The sequence below is a fragment of the Anomaloglossus baeobatrachus genome, chromosome 8 (genome assembly GCF_048569485.1).
Source record: "Anomaloglossus baeobatrachus isolate aAnoBae1 chromosome 8, aAnoBae1.hap1, whole genome shotgun sequence".
Taxonomy (NCBI): Eukaryota; Metazoa; Chordata; class Amphibia; order Anura; family Aromobatidae; genus Anomaloglossus; species Anomaloglossus baeobatrachus.
The window spans coordinates 69,740,164-69,754,911 of NC_134360.1; the positions used below are offsets into that span (position 1 = coordinate 69,740,164).

Below are 14,748 nucleotides of genomic sequence, written 5' to 3' on the forward strand. Positions count from 1 at the left end.
AACGAGTCGGAGGACGAGAGCTGAACTCTATCCTGTAACCTTGAGATAGAATGTCTCTCACCCATCGGTCTTTTACTTGTGGCAGCCAGGCGTCGCAAAAGCGGGAGAGCCTGCCACCGACCGAGGATGCGGGTTGAGGAGGCCGAAAGTCATGAGGAGGCCGCTTTGGGAGCGGTTCCTCCGGCGGTCTTTTTAGGACGTGACTTAGACCGCCATGCATCGGAGTTCCCCTGACCTTTCTGAGGCCTTTTGGACGAGGAAAATTGAGACCTGCCCGCGGTCCGAAAGGACCGAAACCTCGATTGTACCTTCCGTGGTTGAGGTCTGTTTGGTTTGGACTGGGGTAAGGATGAATCCTTTCCCTTGGATTGTTTAATGATTTCATCCAATCGCTCACCAAACAAGCGGTCGCCAGACAATGGCAAACCGGTTAAGAACTTTTTGGAAGCAGAGTCTGCCTTCCATTCACGTAGCCACATGGCCCTGCGGAGTACCACCGAATTGGCGGATGCCACCGCCGTACGGCTCGCCGAGTCCAGGATAGCATTAATGGCGTAGGACGCAAACGCCGATGCCTGAGTGGTTAAGGACACCACTTGCGGGGCAGATGTACGTGTTACTGAATTAATCTGCGCCTGACAAGCTGAGATAGCTTGGAGTGCCCATACGGCTGCGAATGCTGGAGCAAAAGACGCGCCGATAGCTTCATAGATGGATTTCAACCATAGTTCCATCTGTCTGTCAGTGGCATCTTTGAGTGAAGCCCCATCTTCCACTGCAACTATGGATCTAGCCGCCAGTCTGGAGATTGGAGGATCCACCTTAGGACACTGAGTCCAGCCCTTGACAACCTCGGGGGGGAAGGGATAACGTGTGTCCTTAAGGCGCTTGGAAAAACGCTTGTCTGGACAGTCTCGGTTTTTCTGGATTGCCTCTCTGAAGTCAGAGTGATCCAGGAACATATTTAATGTACGCTTGGGAAACCTGAAACGGAATTTCTCCTGAGAAGCAGACTCCTCAATTGGAGGAGCTGGGGGAGAAATATCCAACACCTGATTGATGGTCGCTATAAGGTCATTCACTACTGCGTCACCTTCAGGTGTATCTAGGTTGAGAGCGGCTTCAGGATCAGAATCCTGATCTGATACCTCCACTTCATCCTCCAGAGAGTCCCCCTGCTGGGACCCTGAACAGTGTGATGAAGTGGAGGGAATTTCCCAGCAACCCCGCTTGGGCGGCCTGGGACTGCGGTCCGTGTCAGAGACCTCACCCTGGGACCTATGGGTTACCCCAGGGGCACTTTGCTGTTCCAATTGAGGGGGACCAGGGGTCAAGGATTGGACAGTGCCCGGGGCCTGAATCACCGGTCTGGACTGCAATGCTTCCAGTATTTTAGCAGACCATTTATCCATACTCTCAGACATTTTGTCAGCAAAGGCTGCAAACTCCGTCCCTGTCACCTGGACAGTGGTAGCAGGTGGTTCCACCTGGGCCACCAGTCGCAGAGGCTCCGGCTAAGTGCCACAGGGGCCGAGCATTGCACACAATGAGGGTCAGTGGAACCTGCCGGTAGTACAGCTGTACAAGAGGTACAAGTTGCAAAGTACGCCTGTGCTTTGGCACCCTTGCTTTTTGCGGATGACATGTTGTCTCCCCTGAGAACAACCAGGAGGGTATATAGCAAAAAATCAACAGAGCGACCGTACAGTGCAAATGTATAGCCTATAAGCCTATATATATATATACATTTCGGCACTCAGTGGGGCCAGCACCACAGGTGCTGCTTACCGACCGCTCAGAGCGGTTGTGTGATCACCAGATTCCCTGCCTGGGTCTCCCTGTGTTGTCTCTCCTCTCCAGCGTCTGAATCGCTGACAGGAATGGCTGCCGGCGTTCTGTGGGGAGGAGGGGACCGTGGGCGTGCCCAAGAAAAGTGCGGGAATCTAGTGCCCCAGTGTACTGAGTGAGGAGGGAGGAGGATACTAATGTATGCTCCAGCCCTCAGTGCTGACGATTTGTGCAGCGTCCCGCCCTTCCCCTGACTGGCAGGCCTGTGGGCGGGAATATACGACACTAGGCCGCAGAAGCCGGGGACTAAAGTTATAAGCGCGGCCGGCAATAAGCGCGGCCGCGCGGTAGTCCCCGGCGCACTAACACACCCAGCAGTGCTGCGGTGTGTATGGCACAAGCGCTCCATGCGCGGTAGTCCCCGGCGCACTAACACACCCAGCAGTGCTGCAATGTGTATGGCACAAGCGCTCCATGCGCGGTAGTCCCCGGCGCACTAACACACCCAGCAGTGCTGTAATGTGCATGGCACAAGCGCTCCATGCGCGGTCCCCACGGGGACACAGAGTACCTCATAGTAGCAGGGCCTTGTCCCTGACGATACCCAGCTCCTATCCAGCAGATTCCCAGGGGCTGCGGAGGGAGCACGGTCCCAGTGCCTGGAGACCGATCCGGACCCACTTCACCCAGGGCCCATTAAGGGATGGGGAAGGAAAACAGCATGTGGCTCCTGCCTGTGTACCCGCAATGGGTACCTCAACCTTAACAACACCGCCGACAAAGTGGGGTGAGAAGGGAGCATGCTGGGGGCCCTGTTATGGGCCCTCTTTTCTTCCATCCGACCTAGTCAGCAGCTGCTGCTGACCAAGCTGTGGAGCTATGCGTGGATGTCTGCCTCCTTCGCACAAAGCATAAAAACTGAGGAGCCCGTGAGACACGGGGGGTGTATAGGCAGAAGGGGAGGGGCTTTACACTTTTAGTGTAATACTTTGTGTGGCCTCCGGAGGCATAGCTATACACCCAATTGTCTGGGTCTCCCAATGGAGCGACAAAGAAAATCAGTTTTCACCTTAGTAATGAATACGCCCTTAGGCCACGTTCACATGTTGAGTATTTGGTGAGGTTTTTTACCTCAGTATTTATAAGCCAAAACCAGGAGTGGGTAGTGAAGACAGAAGTGGTGCCCATGTTTCCATTGTACTTTTCCTCTGATTGTTCCACTTCTGGTTTAATTTCCAAATACGGAGGTAAAAAACTGACCAAATACTGAACGTGTGACTATGGCCTTAGAGTATGTTCACACCTAACAGAGTTGTAACAGAAATCTCTACGACTTAAACCTAAATGACCTTGGATGTACTGGCATGTCATAGATTGTGTACCTGCCCTTGATGTGGGCTCACATGCTGAGCCCACATCTTTCCCTGCACATGACAGCTGATCTGATCAGCCGTTATGTGCCTCTAACAGGCACTGGTGGATCAGAGAAATGGCTCTTGGAAGAAAGGAAAATCGCAGGTTGGTGAAGGGGTTATTTCTGCAGTATGGACCATGAGTTACAAACCCCATTCAGATTTATGGAGGCAGCTACTTTGGATTTTCCTTCTGTTGATTTGTTCTTTTAGTAGAAGAGTTATGTATGTAATCCAAGGCTAAGCTATCATTCCACCTAACAGCAAGGTTGATCTCATAGGATGATGGAATTCTTTATTCAATGCTTTGGCTAGATCCTTCTCCTGTTCATATACAGCAATGACCCATACACATTGGGTTCAATGGAAGCTGCATGAATCTCCATTCAGTGGGCTCCTCCTAGTGATGTACACTCAAATGTACATGAGGTCTACTGTAATGTAACAGAGCAAAAATACACAGAAGGTACATATCACTTCTAACGAACAGGACATCCAAAGGAGAACCAGTAAGATGCAATAACGCTATTCACCTGCAGATATGGGGTTAATCTGCAGGTTAATAATGTTATGAAGGTCTCCAGCCTCTGTGCTGAAAGAGCGGTATCTGGAGAAAATCAACTTCTCCTGGGAGACAGTCTTTGGGTGCAGTCACACGACCGTATCATTCGGCCGTAAATCAGAATAAAATGCTGGGACTGGTCGGCAGCTCTCCCGACCTGAGCATGAGAACTGCATAGAAATACATGCTCAGGTTTGAAGAGCCACCGGCCAGTCCAAATATTTTATTCTGATACGGCCATCTGACTGTGCTCTTTCAGTCATACAGGCTTGTCTGGTGCAACTACCATTACCGCTAACAGCACTGAGTGACTGACAGCCGGCTCTGCAGTGCTTCAGTACACACTGAGTTGTGAGTATCATTGTTGTAGTTGATTACAAATCTCTGCAATCACCATAGTGCAGTGTCCTCTTCTGGTGAATTCTCATTATTAGCAATAATGCTGATAATTAGCCATAATGGTCAAATTGACGTCTCAGGTGACTGGAGCTTCCAAGGACAACTTGGAGCTTTGTCAGAAATAGTTTCATAGTAAAAAAAAAAAAGCCCAGTAAATGCTCCATATTGCCTGTGAGTCTAGCCTCCATCACTCATCCTTCTGCGTCTGATCACTTTCCCTGTAGCAAATCAGTGCAATACTGCAATTCAATCACTTATCAAAATGGTCCCACTTATGCTAGGCCAGGGGTCCACAGAAGCCACATATGGCTCTCAGGACCATTATGTGTCGCTCCCAGCTGTCTGCCAGCTTAGTGCATTGGTATCAGGTCTAGATATCCGCTAGGAAGAGGTTTCCAAATGGTACAATTTGTCACGATCGGATCACAGCTGCAGAGGAGAGGGATTCATCTCTCCATCTCCTCCATTTTCAGCTGATGCATATGGATGTCATCAGTGCAGTCCGATGTTTCACTCGCACCCATATAGTATGGGTGCGAGTGATTCGAGCCTCACTGATACAGCGTGCAGCGATTGTTTTCTTGGTCCAATTAGAGCTGAGAAAAAGTCACAGATGGGAACTGCCTGATGGAGTAACATTGGTCCCGGTGGAATGCGATTTTTTTTTTTTTTTTTTTTTATCGCATGCCACTGATCCGATTTTACTCCTCGTATGTCTTAAGCCTTATAACCAAATAAATCAACATTTACAAAACTAACAAAACTCTTTGAAGATGCGAAGGGGAGATGCGTGTTAGACGTGGTCAATATTGTATTACATTCTCGCCTCTATTTTTATTTTTTGCAAAACTCGACGACTGTCATGGCAGCATCAGACGCTGTTCACATTGTAACACTGCACCCTGTGGTTTCTCTGGTGTTTCTGGTTTACACAGGCAGTCTCGGGCATCGACCTGCTGTGTGCTCAGGCATAGACAGGCTAGCAAGTTAACCCCTTCTAACCTGCTTGTTAGGCATCTGGAATCATGTTGTAAGGAAGCCTATCACAGCTGCTCCGCTCATACTTAGGTTGGAGATTTTCCTCCTACGCTAACTATAGTATCTGCTGTGTTGGTCTGTGAGTTTTGGTGTCCCAGATTTGCAGAAGAGAGCGTAGGCTGTGCTTGGTGTTGTTCTTTCCACCCGGCTCATTTTTCTCCTTCTTCCTTTCATCTTATACCTCTGTGTGCGTGATGTGTGACACAGTTTTCGTTTCCCCTGTTTATTTCTGTGGGGTAACTCACCGGGTACTCCTGGGGAACGGGGTATAAGATCAGGGCTAGTCAGGAGCACAGCCAGGAAGGTGAATTAGACATTTCCACCATTAGAGGTATCTCGGAGAATAGGGATAACACAGCACCCCCTAGTATGAGGGTCAGTTTATGGCCCCGAGTTCCGCCATCGCCTTAGTCTCTTGTGACACATGGTTAAAATACTCGTTTAATAATTATTCCCACACCATAATATCAAAGACAAATCTGAGAGATTGTTATTAGCCAGGTTGTCTTCATGGTGCACATTACATAGTTTTTAGGTCATTGTCCATGATTCTTCATCACAAGGATCTTACAGATTTTGGTGCCTTCTTGATTCTGTCAACTTAGTGGCCGGACAGGGAAAAGCCAAGATTAAGACAAACACCTAAATTTCGAGGAAAAGTGTCCATTAATCATCTCCCTTGCTGTGGCACACTGGTGCAGAGAATTTTGAGGGGGAGGTTGTCTATTTATTAAAGTGGGATTGTAATATACAGCATCTGCAGGCATATTATTTTGTCTGGCTCGCTCTAGATAGGGGTTTTGACTCTGCAATGCTCGTTGCAGTCAAACATGGACATAAAGCAAAGTTCTAATAAGTCGCAGAAACTTGAAGGTTCCAACAAGTTGGACTTCAAGCTGTCACAGTTATTGGCCTATATTTATAGAACCAGCCCACAAAAAAGCTCTCTCGACTTGCAACATACTTATAAACAAAAAATATGACAAAATTATGGCATAAAGTAAGTCAACCCACTACAACTACATCACGATAAAAGGGGCTGAATAATCCTATAAAAATGTTGCTTTATATTTTTTGATTTATTTCTTCTATGCATTGCAGAAATACTGGTATCCAAAGTTTATGGTGCCCAATATGATCATTTTCCCTACAGAAAAGGGGTGTTAGCATAGATTTTGGTTAATTTTTTCCCTGTATGATGGTACCCAATCATATAAAGCAGAGTCATACAGCGAGGAGAAAAAAACAAAACGAAAAAAAAAATGTTAGTCACAACCTGCTTTTTCAGTGTTAACTGGTAAAACTGATGTATCTAAACCTAATCACACTAATATCTCCTCTCTCCTGTAATATCAGTAAGGGGCAGGCAGAAGAGCTATGCTGTAATGTCATTGCAGGAATAATATCCTGATGCCTGTGATAGTTCCACAGCGTTGTATATGACACACTACTAGGAAGCTGCAGCTCTCCTCTGCCAGCACTGTCATGTCATTACATTATTCCCCAATGTCTGGGATAGCTCCATAGCATTGTATGTAACACACACTACTAGGAAGCTGCAGCTCTCCTCTGCCAGCACTGTCATGTCATTACATTATTCCCCAATGTCTGGGTTAGCTCCAGAGTGTTGTATGTGACACACACTACTAGGAAGCTGCAGCTCTCCTCTGCCAGCACTGTCATGTCATTACATTATTCCCCAATGTCTGGGATAGCTCCAGAGTGTTGTATGTGAAAGACTACTAGGAAGCTGCAGCTATCCTCTGCCAGCACTGTCATATCATTACATTATTCCCCAATGTCTGGGATAGCTCCATAGCATTGTATGTGACACACACTACTAGGAAGCTGCAGCTCTCCTCTGCCAGCACTGTCATGTCACTACATTATTCCCCAATGTCTGGGTTAGCTCCAGAGTTTTGTATGTGACACACACTACTAGGAAGCTGCAGCTCTCCTCTGCCAGCACTGTCATATCATTACATTATTCCCCAATGTCTGGGATAGCTCCATAGCATTGTATGTAACACACACTACTAGGAAGCTGCAGCTCTCCTCTGCCAGCACTGTCACTACATTATTCCCCAATGTCTGGGTTAGCTCCAGAGTGTTGTATGTGACACACACTACTAGGAAGCTGCAGCTCTCCTCTGCCAGCACTGTCATATCATTACATTATTCCCCAATGTCTGGGATAGCTCCATAGCATTGTATGTGACACACACTACTAGGAAGCTGTAGCTCTCCTCTGCCAGCACTGTCATGTCACTACATTATTCCCCAATGTCTGGGTTAGCTCCAGAGTGTTGTATGTGAAAGACTACTAAGAAGCTGCAGCTCTCCTCTGCCAGCACTGTCATATCATTACATTATTCCCCAATGTCTGGGATAGCTCCATAGCATTGTATGTGACACACACTACTAGGAAGCTGCATCTCTCCTCTGCCAGCACTGTCATGTCACTACATTATTCCCCAATGTCTGGGATAGCTTCATAGCGTTGTATGTGACACACACTACTAGTATGCTGCAGCTCTCCTCTGCCAGCACTGTCATATCATTACATTATTCCCCAATGTCTGGGATAGCTCTAGAGCGTTGTATGTGATGACATTACAGCTTTCCTCATCTCTTGGAGCAGTAATGTGACTAAGAGCCACGAGTGAAGAGATTTCAAGTGTGCTTTGGTTTAGACACATCAGTCTTGCCAGGTTCACACTGAAAAAGCAGGTTCTGATCTTCTCTGGGGGCATTTGCTTTTTTTCCCCACTTGCATGACTGTCTTATTCACTTGCGCATCATCATACAGGGGGAGAAAAAAAAAAAAGTAGTATGCCCCCTCAGAAGAATTTTTGTTATTGCCCACTTGGTTGTAGGGGAAATTAGTATATTAGGTGTTCTAATCTTTAGAAGCAATTTCTCTGCTCCAGAGAGAAAAATTAAAAAAAGCTAAACTAAACTCCATTCATTCGATTTTTCAGCCCCTTTATCATGAAAAAGTGGTGAAAGGTACTCTTTGGTTCATATTGTTTAAAATTAAGACAATTTTACCACTTTGGTAAATTTGGAGCATCTTCAGACTGTTTAGTGTAAGTTTGCATGAAGAATAAGACAGTTTTCACAAATATGCTCTAAAATATTCTCTATAGATCTGAATGAAATCAGCAGCACCCACAAGTCCAATCATCCATCTATGGGCAGCATGCGTGTATAATCTGCCTACTTGACAAAAAACATGTCACATTTATGACTTTATATAATACGATAGTGGATTCATGCAAATGCTTTACAGCGTGCTAAAATCTGCTGCAAGTGCCTGGACACAGCTGGAATATTTTAGTCTATAGACACATTTGTACAACATCCATGCTGTGATGCAATTCAGTAGGGTGAGAAAATTCTCAATAACATCGTGGGGGGGGGGGTCTTAAGGTTGTCAGGTGTAATATTAAAGAAGGTGCAACACAGTAAAGTACAAGAGTCAACATTGTTCTATAAGAGGAGCAGGCAGTGCAGCTGAAGAACTCAGATTCCCCAAAATAGATCACATAAATTCATGTTTATTTTATTTCCAAAATAAATATCTCATCGTGGCACATATCAAAGGTCCAGCTCAATCTTCACATCCATTTTATTCTGGTATGGGGTCAGTAATGGAATTGCCTCTTCCTTCAAAAACTTTACCACCTAGTAAAAACAAAACAAGATTCATTATCTCATAACTATCACAAGAACCGTATTTCTGGATGAAAAGACATTTTTCCTCCCAAAAATTTGAAATTTGAAAAATATTAGAGGTGCGTTTTATAATCCGAATGTTACTTACCAGGGATGGTGGAGTAATGCTGCTGGAGCTGCGCTGTGCTGGAGCTGAGCTGTAGGCGTTGTGCTGGAGCTATGCTCTGCTGGGGCTGAGCTGTGCTGGAGCTGAAATGTGCTGGGGCTGCGGGCGCTGTGCTGGGGCTGCGGGCGCTGCGCTGTGCTGGGGATGCGGGCACCATCTTGAAAAGGTTGGCGGTGTGGTCTTCAAAATAATGGCGCACAAAGTTGGAGTGTGCGCAGATGGAGCACTCGGCTCAAGAGGTCATCCGTGCACGCACCACCTCTAGGCGTCATTTTCCTTAAGTCCACTGCGGGGAGATCAATGGGCTGGAGGCGGCGCGTGCCTGCTGCCCCAGAACAGCGCAGCTCCCTCGGCCGGCAACCCCAGCACAGCGCAGCTCCCTCGGCCGGCAGCCCCAGCACAGCGCAGCTCCTTCGGCCGGCAGCCCCAGCACAGCGCAGCTCCTTCGGCCGGCAGCCCAAGCACAGCGCAGCTCCCTCGGCCGGCAGCCCCAGCACAGTGCCCACAACGCCCAATTCCACCACCGCCCCTGCCTCCTGTGACTCCACTCCACCACCGCTGCGGCCCGCTCCCAGTAAGACACCACCGGATTGTAAAACAGACCGCCCCCTTTTTTATTTATAAACCTTTTTTTCCCCTCTAAATTTGGGGTGCGTCTTATAAACCGAAAAATATGGACAAAAGTATTGGGACAAATACACATCCCATACAGAAATTGTTTAAAAGAACAGAGAGTCCTCAGTGGTTGAAATCCCATCCCATACAGAGAAGCCTTCATCACATCCTATTCTAAATCAATAGGCACAAATATAGAGTCGGTCCCCTCTTTGTGGCTATAACAGCTATAACTCTTCTGGGAAGGTTTTCTGGATTTTGGAGTTGTGCCTGTGGAACTTTTTACCCATAGAAATGCTGTTCTCAAAGATGTCAGATACTGATGATGTAAGAGAGGGCCTGGTTCGTAATCTCTGTTCTAAGTCATCCCAAAAGAATTGGATGGGGTTGGGGGTCCATTAAGTTTTTTCATACTAATACCTCAACCATGACTTTATGGACCTTGTTCTGAGCATTGGGCACAATCATGAGAACATAAGAGGTCCTTCCCCAAACTGTTCCCACAAAGTTGGAAGATACAATTGTCCTAAATGTTTTGCATGCTAAAGGATTAAGATATCCCTTCTCTGTAACTAAGGGGCAGAGGCTGACCCTTAAATAAAACAAAAACATAGCATTAGCCCTCATCTACTAAACTTTACAGCTGGCACAATAAAGTCAGATAGGTAATGCTCTCCTGGCATTCACCAAACCCAGACAGAGAAGTGTGATAGTCACTGCACAGAACTCATTTCCTCTGCTACAGAGTCCGGTGGTAGCGGCTTTACACCACTCCATCCGAGGCTTGGAATTGTGCTTGGTGATGTTAGGCCTGCATTGTGCCTGGTGATGTAAGACTTGCATGCAGCTGCTTGGCCGTAGAAACCCATGCCCTAAAGCACCCAGCGGGGGTAGTGTTTTTGTGATGATGGTAATGCCAAAGAAGGTTTGGACTCTGCAGTTATGGAGTCAGCAGAGCAGTGGTTATTTTCATACTCTCTGTTCCTCAGCATTCGGTGACCCGTTCTGTAACTTTACATGGTTTCCGTTTCATCGCTAAATCTCTTACCACTTCTCAAAAATATCACCAATACGTGGTGGGGGAATATTGAGAAGGGGTAAAAATTCACAAACTGACTTGTTACATTGATGACATCCTATTACAGGACCATGCTGGCATCAGGGAGATGTTTAGAATGAACCAGTCTGTCATTAATGTGGGTAAAAGTAGACGGCATGGCATGGGGCTGGATGGTATACACTTGTGGCAATGGGACTGAATAAAAAACTGAATTCAAGGATTAAAAGGTTTCCCAATATTGTATCTGGCTCAGCAGGTTTTATGGAGAGTGAAGCTTAAGGGGTGCTTCACACATAGCGAGATCGCTGCCGAGATCGCTGCTGAGTCACGCTTTTTGTGACGCAGCAGTGACCTCATTAGCGATCTCGCTGTGTGTGACACTGAGCAGCGATCTGGCCCCTGCTGCGAGATCGCTGCTCGTTACACACAGCCCTGGTTCGTTTTCTTCAAAGCCGCTCTCCCACTGTGACACACAGATCGCTGTGTGTGACAGCAAGAGAGCGACAAATGAAGCAAGCAGGGAGCAGGAGCCGGCGTCTGACAGCTGAGGTAAGCTGTATCCAAGATAAACATCGGGTAACCAAGGTGGTGACCCGATATTTACCTTAGTTACCAGCCTCTGCAGCTCTCACGCTGCCTGTGCTGCCGGCTCCGGCTCTCTGCACATGTAGCTGCTGTACACATCGGGTTAATTAACCCGATGTGTACAGCAGCTAGGAGAGCAAGGAGCCAGCGCTAAGCAGTGTGCGCGGCTCCCTGCTCTCTGCACATGTAGCTGCATTACACATCGGGTTAATTAACCCGATGTGTACTGTAGCTAGGAGAGCAAGGAGCCAGCGCTCAGTGTGCGCGGCTCCCTGCTCACACTGGTAACTAATGTAAACATCGGGTAACCATACCCGATGTTTACCTTAGTTACCAGTCTCCGCAGCTTCCAGACGGCGGCTCCGTGCAAGCGCAGCGTCGCTTGCACGTCGCTGCTGGCTGGGGGCTGTTCACTGGTCGCTGGTGAGATCTGCCTGTTTGACAGCTCACCAGCGACCATGTAGCGATGCAGCAGCGATCCTGACCAGGTCAGATCGCTGGTCGGATCGCTGCTGCATCGCTAAGTGTGAAGGTACCCTTAGAGCCCACGCACTACCTGATAATTAGGTTATACCTACACTTACATGTGCAAGTGAACTGTACAGACTACTGATAGGGGGCAGGATAAAGGCAATAATTGGATAAATGTCCTGTGGCTACCTGGGACATGTGCAATTGTATTTTCTGTAAGACAGATATGGAAGATTCACATGGTAATCCATTTAGTTCTGTGCCAAGAGCAGGATTATAGGATATTACAGCCGATGTGGCCCATATTGCACGAAGGACGCAAGATGTGATTGCTACTAATTTGCCTTTTTGCTTTGTTAAATACACACACACACACACACACACACACACACACACACACCCCTAGCAGTTCAAGCACCCCTTTCAACAAGGATGCGAGATCACATACATACTATTTATATACTTGTATACATACTATACATATACAAACTAATGCACGCGCACACACACATTATACAGTGTGTCCACCCATATCCTGTCCACCGCCATTAACTTGAGAACGGCAGCAGCTATAGGCATAGAAGTGGTGTCTAGGTATAGTAAAATAGCCATGCACTACGCAATGAAACCTCCTATAGCGCCACCTGGTAGAAAACAACGGAGTTAGCATTTTTATCGCGAAAACGGAACGAGATAGAGAAAAAGAAGGGAATTTTGTTTACTTACCGTAAATTCCTTTTCTTCTAGCTCCAATTGGGAGACCCAGACAATTGGGGTGTATAGCCTCTGCCTCCGGAGGCCACACAAAGTATTACACTTAAAAGTGTAAACCCCTCCCCTCTGCCTATACACCCCCCGTGCACCACGGGCTCCTCAGTTTTGGTGCAAAAGCAGGAAGGAGGAAACTTATAAATTGGTCTAAGGTAAATTCAATCCGAAGGATGTTCGGAGAACTGAAAACCATAAACCAAGAACAATTCAACATGAACAACATGTGTACACAAAAGAACAACAGCCCGAAGGGGACAGGGGCGGGTGCTGGGTCTCCCAATTGGAGCTAGAAGAAAAGGAATTTACGGTAAGTAAACAAAATTCCCTTCTTTGTCGCTCCATTGGGAGACCCAGACAATTGGGACGTCCAAAAGCAGTCCCTGGGTGGGTAAAGAAGGGAATTTTGTTTACTTACCGTAAATTCCTTTTCTTCTAGCTCCAATTGGGAGACCCAGACAATTGGGTGTATAGGCTATGCCTCCGGAGGCCGCACAAAGTATTACACTTAAAAGTGTTAAGCCCCTCCCCTTCTGCCTATACACCCCCCGTGCTCCCACGGGCTCCTCAGTTTTGGTGCAAAAGCAAGAAGGAGGAAAAAGAATTATAAACTGGTTTAAAGTAACTTCAATCCGAAGGAATATCGGAGAACTGAAACCATTCAACATGAACAACATGTGTACACAAAAAAACAGGGGCGGGCGCTGGGTCTCCCAATTGGAGCTAGAGGAAAAGGAATTTACGGTAAGTAAACAAAATTCCCTTCTTCTTTGTCGCTCCATTGGGAGACCCAGACAATTGGGACGTCCAAAAGCAGTCCCTGGGTGGGTAAAATAATACCTCGTAAGAGAGCCGTAAAACGGCCTCTTCCTACAGGTGGGCAACCGCCGCCTGAAGGACTCGTCTACCTAGGCTGGCATCCGCCGAAGCATAGGTATGCACCTGATAGTGTTTCGTGAAAGTGTGCAGGCTCGACCAGGTAGCCGCCTGACACACCTGCTGAGCCGTAGCCTGGTGCCTCAAAGCCCAGGACGCGCCCACGGCTCTGGTAGAATGGGCCTTCAGCCCTGAGGGAACCGGAAGCCCAGCCGAACGGTAGGCTTCGAGAATTGGCTCCTTGATCCACCGAGCCAAGGTTGATTTGGAAGCCTGTGACCCTTTACGCTGGCCAGCGACAAGGACAAAGAGTGCATCCGAGCGGCGCAGGGGCGCCGTCCGAGAAATGTAGAGCCTGAGTGCTCTCACCAGATCTAACAAGTGCAAATCCTTTTCACATTGGTGAACCGGATGAGGACAAAAAGAAGGTAAGGAGATATCCTGATTGAGATGAAAGGGGGATACCACCTTAGGGAGAAATTCCGGAACCGGACGCAGAACCACCTTGTCCTGGTGAAACACCAGGAAAGGGGCTTTGCATGACAGCGCTGCTAGCTCAGACACTCTCCGAAGTGAAGTGACTGCTACTAGAGAAACCACTTTCTGCGAAAGGCGTGAGAGAGAAATATCTCTCATTGGCTCGAATGGTGGTTTCTGAAGAACCATCAGCACCCTGTTCAGATCCCAGGGTTCTAACGGCCGCTTGTAAGGAGGAACGATGTGACAAACCCCCTGCAGGAACGTGCGTACCTGTGGAAGTCTGGCTAGGCGCTTCTGGAAAAACACAGAGAGCGCTGAGACTTGTCCCTTAAGGGAGCCGAGCGACAAACCCTTTTCCAGTCCAGATTGAAGGAAGGACAGAAAAGTGGGCAAGGCAAAAGGCCAGGGAGAAAAACCCTGAGCAGAGCACCACGACAGGAAAATTTTCCACGTCCTGTGGTAGATCTTGGCGGACGTTGGTTTCCTAGCCTGTCTCATAGTGGCAATGACGTCTTGAGATAACCCTGAAGACGCTAGGATCAAGGACTCAATGGCCACACAGTCAGGTTGAGGGCCGCAGAATTCAGATGGAAAAACGGCCCTTGAGATAGCAAGTCTGGTCGGTCTGGTAGTGCCCACGGTTGGCCGACCGTGAGATGCCACAGATCCGGGTACCACGACCGCCTCGGCCAGTCTGGAGCGACGAGGATGACGCGGCGGCAGTCGGCCCTGATCTTGCGTAACACTCTGGGCAACAGTGCCAGCGGAGGAAACACATAAGGGAGCTGAAACTGCGACCAATCCTGAACTAAGGCGTCTGCCGCCAGAGCTCTGGGATCTTGAGACCGTG

The 14,748-nt window shown here is 47.9% G+C and overlaps 1 protein-coding gene across 1 annotated transcript in view; it reads right to left on the reverse strand.

Annotated features, from left to right (window-relative positions):
• Nucleotides 1-8,743: 8,743 nt before the first annotated feature.
• The window catches only part of ADSL (adenylosuccinate lyase), a 158,780-nt gene continuing 152,775 nt past the window's right edge, over nucleotides 8,744-14,748 (reverse strand). Inside the window, exon 13 of the mRNA XM_075321777.1 lies at nucleotides 8,744-8,886. Coding sequence (XP_075177892.1) covers nucleotides 8,800-8,886 — 87 coding nt within the window. The 3' untranslated portion in view covers nucleotides 8,744-8,799. The remainder of the gene's footprint in view (nucleotides 8,887-14,748) is intronic.